The 6,333-nt window shown below is 38.5% G+C and overlaps 1 protein-coding gene across 1 annotated transcript in view; it reads right to left on the bottom strand.

Moving 5' to 3' along the window:
* Positions 1-4,218: 4,218 nt before the first annotated feature.
* LOC137651797 (putative leucine-rich repeat-containing protein DDB_G0290503) overlaps positions 4,219-6,333 on the bottom strand; it is a 2,643-nt gene continuing 528 nt past the window's right edge. The window contains exon 1 of the mRNA XM_068385014.1: positions 4,219-6,333. This exon is cut by the window's right edge and continues 528 nt beyond it. Within this exon, the coding sequence (XP_068241115.1) occupies positions 4,219-6,333 (2,115 nt within the window).

Genomic DNA, 6,333 nt, shown 5'->3' with positions numbered 1-6,333 from the left:
ACCCCACATATCCATCTCAACATTCTCATATCTGCCACATTCATATTCTTCTCTTGTCTTCTTTATTGCCCATGTCTCCGCTCCATACATCATTGCCAGTCTCACAACTGTCCTGTGTACTTTACCTTTCAACTTAACCCCTATTCTCCTGTCGCATAGTGCTCCACGCACTTTTTTTTCCAATTCTTCCATCCTGCTTGTATTCTGTGGTTATTTCTTCAACCAGATCACCATCCTCTGTAACTGTTGATCCTAAATACCTGAAATTTTCAACTCTTTTCAGTCTCTCTCCTCGTAAACTAACTTCCCCATTCTCACCATTTTTCAATCTTAAATACTCTGATTCCATCTTGTAAAACATCCCTTAGATATCCATAATATATTGGGAACAGTTGCCACCATGTTGCTTCCTTGTTGCCACGTCCTTCTTTTTTTCTTTTTTTTTTCTCCCAAACAAAGAAGAACACTTAAACAAGCCATGCTTATTCATTCTGCATTTCTTCATTGACAAAGATACAGTACAGGTCAATCTTCATCAACGAACACAGCATACTAAAACCAGCCAGGCTTGTTTCTTCTGCAAATCTTCGTTGACAAAGAAACAGTACAAGTGAATCTTCATCAACAAACACAGCATACTAAAACCAGCCAGGGTTGTTTCTTCTGCAAATCTTCGTTGACAAAGAAGCAGTACAAGTGAATCTTCATCAACGAACACAGCATGCTAAAACTAGCGAGGGTTGTTTCTTCTGCAAATCATCGTTGAAATAGAAACAGTACAAGTGAATCTTCATCAACGAACACAGCATACTATAACTAGCGAGGGCTGTTTCTTCTGCAAATCTTCGTTGACAAAGAAACAGTACAAGTGAATCTTCATCAACGAACACAGCATACTAAAACCAGACAGGGTTGTTTCTTCTGCAAATCTTCATTGACAAAGAAACAGTACAAGTGAATATTCTTCAACGAACACAGCATACTAAAACTAGCTAGGCTTGTTTCTCCTGCAAATCTTCGTTGACAAAGAAAGGTACAAGTGAATCTTCATCAACGAACACAGCATACTAAAACCAGCCAGGCTTGTTTCTTCTGCAAATCTTCGTTGACAAAGAAACAGTACAAGTGAATCTTCATCAACGACCACAGCATACTAAAACCAGCCAGGCTTGTTTCTTCTGCAAATGTTCGGTGACAAAGAAAGAGTACAAGTGAATCTTCATCAACGAACACAGCATACTAAAACCAGCCAGGCTTGTTTCTTCTGCAAATCTTTGTTGACAAAGAAACAGTACAAGTGAATCTTCATCAACGAACACAGCATACTAAAACCAGCCAGGCTTGTTTCTTCTGCAAATATTTACAAAGAAAGAGTACAAGTGAGTCTTCATCAACGAACACAACATACTAAAACCAGCCAGGCTTGTTTCTTCTGCAAATCTTCGTTGACAAAGAATCAGTACAAGTGAATCTTCATCAACGATCACAGCATACTAGAACCAGCCAGGCTTGTTTCTTCTGCCAATCTTCGTTGACAAAGAAACAGTACAAGTGAATCTTCATCAACGAACACAGCATACTAAAACCAGCCAGGCTTGTTTCTTCTGCCAATCTTCGTTGACAAAGAATCAGTACAAGTGAATCTTCATCAACGAACACAGCATACTAAAACCAGCCAGGCTTGTTTCTTCTGCCAATCTTCGTTGACAAAGAATCAGTACAAGTGAATCTTCATCAACGAACACAGCATACTAAAACCAGCCAGGCTTGTTTCTCCTGCCAATCTTCGTTGACAAAGAATCAGTACAAGTGAATCTTCATCAACGAACACAGCATACTAAAACCAGCCAGGCTTGTTTCTCCTGCCAATCTTCGTTGACAAAGAATCAGTACAAGTGAATCTTCATCAACGAACACAGCATACTAAAACCAGCCAGGCTTGTTTCTCCTGCCAATCTTCGTTGACAAAGAAACAGTACAAGTGAATCTTCATCAACGAACACAGCATACTAAAACCAGCCAGGCTTGTTTCTCCTGCCAATCTTCGTTGACAAAGAAACAGTACAAGTGAATCTTCATCAACGAACACAGCATACTAAAACCAGCCAGGCTTGTTTCTCCTGCCAATCTTCGTTGACAAAGAAACAGTACAAGTGAATCTTCATCAACGAACACAGCATACTAAAACCAGCCAGGCTTGTTTCTCCTGCCAATCTTCGTTGACAAAGAAACAGTACAAGTGAATCTTCATCAACGAACACAGCATACTAAAACCAGCCAGGCTTGTTTCTCCTGCCAATCTTCGTTGACAAAGAAACAGTACAAGTGAATCTTCATCAACGAACACAGCATACTAAAACCAGCCAGGCTTGTTTCTCCTGCCAATCTTCTTTGACAAAGAATCAGTACAAGTGAATCTTCATCAACGAACACAGCATACTAAAACCAGCCAGGCTTGTTTCTCCTGCCAATCTTCGTTGACAAAGAAACAGTACAAGTGAATCTTCATCAACGAACACAGCATACTAAAACCAGCCAGGCTTGTTTCTCCTGCCAATCTTCGTTGACAAAGAAACAGTACAAGTGAATCTTCATCAACGAACACAGCATACTAAAACCAGCCAGGCTTGTTTCTCCTGCCAATCTTCGTTGACAAAGAAACAGTACAAGTGAATCTTCATCAACGAACACAGCATACTAAAACCAGCCAGGCTTGTTTCTCCTGCCAATCTTCGTTGACAAAGAAACAGTACAAGTGAATCTTCATCAACGAACACAGCATACTAAAACCAGCCAGGCTTGTTTCTCCTGCCAATCTTCGTTGACAAAGAAACAGTACAAGTGAATCTTCATCAACGAACACAGCATACTAAAACCAGCCAGGCTTGTTTCTCCTGCCAATCTTCGTTGACAAAGAAACAGTACAAGTTAATCTTCATCAACGAACATAGCATACTAAAACAAGCGAGGGTTGTTTCTTCTGCAAATCTTCATTGACAAACAGTACAAGTGAATCTTCATCAATGGACAAAGCATACTAGAGCGTCAAGAGTTCTTCCCTCTGCTGAGTCCATTTTGTAGAATATCCCTTTGTTATCCAGAATAGATGGAAAATAATCGTAATCTTGTTTCTTCCTTTCTGCCTTCTTATATTTTGTGGATTTTATTTTTTATTTTTCGTTTTTTTTTTTTTTTTTTTTTTTTTTTTTATTTTGTAGTTTATATATTTTTTCTATATTATGAGCAGCTTTCTGGAACCTTCTTAAGAGAGCACAGCATTGTAGAAGAAGTCAGACCTGTTTGTTCTGCATTTGTCCACCTGACAAAGAAACAGTACAGGTGAAACTTTATCAAGGGACAAAGCATACTAGAACAAGTCAGACTTTTCCCTCTAGTGAGTCCATCTTGTAGAATATCTCTTAGTTATCCAGGAGATGGGAAATAATCGTAATCTTGTTTCTTCCTTTCTACCTTCTATTTGTGGATTTTCTATTGTATTTATTTTTTTTCTCTTTTTTTGGATTTTCTAGTTTATATATTTTTTCTACATGATGAGCAGCGTTGGGAACTTTCTTAAGAGAGCACAGCATTGTTGAAGAAGACAGAATTGTTTGTTCTGCATTTGTACACCTGACAAAGAAACAGTACAGGTGAATCTTTATCAAGGGACAAAGCATACTAGAACGTCAGACATATTCCCTCTGCTAATTTCCCTTCTTCTTATTTGTCTTATTGTTTCCCTGCTGCCATCTTCTTTTTCTTCCTTTTTTTATTTAGATATTCTTCCTCATCATCTGCATCTATTCCCAAACAAAGGAGAAGACTAAAACAAGCTAGGCTTGTTCATTCTGCATTTATTCATTGACAAAGAAACAGTACAGGTGAATCTTTATCAAGGGACAAAGCATACTAGAACGTCAGACATATTCCCTCTGCTAATTTGCCTTCTTCTTCCTCTTCTTCTTATTTGTCTTATTGTTTCCATGCTGCCATCTTCTTTTTCTTCCTTTTTTTATTTAGATATTCTTCCTCATCATCTGCATCTATTCCCAAACAAAGAAGAAGACTAAAACAAGCTAGGCTTGTTCATTCTGCATTTATTCATTGACAAAGAAACAGTACAGGTGAATCTTCATCAATGAACGCAGCATACTAAAACCAGCCAGACTTGTTTCTTCTGCAAATCTTCTTAGATAATAGCGTCTATAGTCGGAAAACTTAATGCATGGGAATGCGATACCATTTTTCATCATTGCCCTTTAGATATAACGTAGATGTTTGGTATTCCAGTATAGCACCCATTTGGCATAAGGAGCTTGTCCCAATCATTATATCTCCATGTCCATGAGGAATATTGTTTCTACACTCAAAAAAGAATGGCCCTATGCGATCATTTCCAATGTTTATGCACAATGAGGCTATTACCGGCATTTCTTGATGTCCCTTTACCTTTTTTTCCGCCAGAAAATTAGTTCTCACAATGTTCCCCATTCCTACTGTTAATTGAACTATAGCCTGGTGTTTATTTTTTCTCTCATTAAGTTGAACGGGAAACGTCATTGGCTTGATGTCCTCAGGCTTTACCGTGCGAAGGTTTGACCTATCTCTAAAAATAAGCGATCCATTCGGATAGAACTCTCTTATGAATCCGTGATTGCACAGCTCTTGACGTCCGAGGGAAACGCTCGGATGCATGTCTCGATTTTGAATCAGGAAATCAACGCGAATCCTATATCTTAACTGCAGCTTCACCTGAACATCCCTTATGATGCCGATAATGGCCAGCTCTTCGAAACACTTCTGTTCTGGTATCGATGGCTCGATTTTCCTCATGTCCTTGTCTATGCCTAAAGCCTTTGCTTCGTGCAGTGTCATAACCGACCAGTTGGTCACTTCATCTGTGGCAAGGCCAATGGCAATTTCTTTGTTATTTATTGATGCATTTATTGTGTTCTCCCACATTACAAACATCTCGGAGATTTTTTCGTATTCTGGTTTTTTAAATAAATCTTTGTTGGCTTTACCCTCCACCATATTACGTAGCCGATTAACCGGTAAGTGTACAGTCCAAATCCCGTCTAGTACGTCTATTGCTGCGGGCTTATCTCGAAGGATCCTTGCATCTATACTTTGAAGTTTTGCCAAGGTGTTTGCTTCTTCTGAGACTTTCCTTACCCTTTTTCCGCGGCGTCTTTCATTTACTTTTAAAAAATTGTCTCTTTTCGAACTTACCTTCTTTTTTAGGTCATCAGGATCCAAGTGTATAGCTATATTCCGAGAATTTTTTTCACATTTGAATTCTATTGTTCCAGACTCCCTTTTGTGATCGCAAGTTTCTTCTTGGATTGTTATTTTTCTAGGACTTTTTGTAATTACTCTTACTGCTTCTTTTTTAATCAGTCTATTTGTGACATTCCTTGTCCTCTCTCCGCGGCGTCTTTCATTTGGTTTGAAAGGCTGGTTCCTCCTTTGCCGAGTATTTTCTTTGGCTTTGTTCAAGAGTTCTTCTTTAGGGCCGCCTCTGTGCCCTATCGAGACAGCATTTGGAAAATTGTCTCCTTTCAAACTTACCTTCTTTTTTAGGTCATCAACATCCGAGCGTATATTCCGATAATTTTCTTCACATTTTAATTCCTTTATTTCATTCTCCCTTTTGTGATCGTCAATTTTTCCTCGGAGATATCTTATTTTTCCATTAATTTTTGTAATTTCGCTTAATGCTTCTTTTTTACTAAATTCTGTCGCGAGCAAATCGTTACTAATGGCTCTATTTTCATCTTCAAGTTTCTGTATCCTTTTTTCTATGCTGATTAACATACACTCGGTATCGGTTTTTTCCTCTAATCTCCGGATGACATTCGTAAGCGTTGCTTCTTGTCTTCTTATTTCATCATTCAAATTACTCGTTATATTTTGGAAGTTTTCGTTTACTCTTGTGTTTTCATCTAGAAGATTTTCTATAATTTGTCTAAGCATAACAATTTTCCTTTCTTTTTCTGACATTTCTTGGCTCAATTTTTCCAAATAATTATCTTTCTTGGCGATTTCCTCGTTCATCCTAACTTCTAAGTTGTCAAATTCTCTGCGTATGTCGATGGACTCCTGAAACCTGCAGGAATGTTTTCCATCTTGGTGCCGAAGCGAAGATAACTTTTTCTCCACATTCTGGAGATTTATTTTCAGGTCCTTATTTTCCTCCGCCATCTTCTCCATCCGACTTTCCAATTTCAGGAACATTTCGTACACATCTTTCTCCTTGACGTTGTTCTGCGATGACTGGCGGGAAAATTCTATTCTACGGGATTCTTCCATGAAGCAATTCTTCCCCCGAGC

This window comes from Palaemon carinicauda, chromosome 13, assembly GCF_036898095.1.
Source record: "Palaemon carinicauda isolate YSFRI2023 chromosome 13, ASM3689809v2, whole genome shotgun sequence".
NCBI classification, from domain to species: Eukaryota; Metazoa; Arthropoda; class Malacostraca; order Decapoda; family Palaemonidae; genus Palaemon; species Palaemon carinicauda.
The sequence above is the reverse complement of the archived record's forward strand: the minus strand, read 5'-3'. Positions and strand labels throughout refer to the sequence as shown.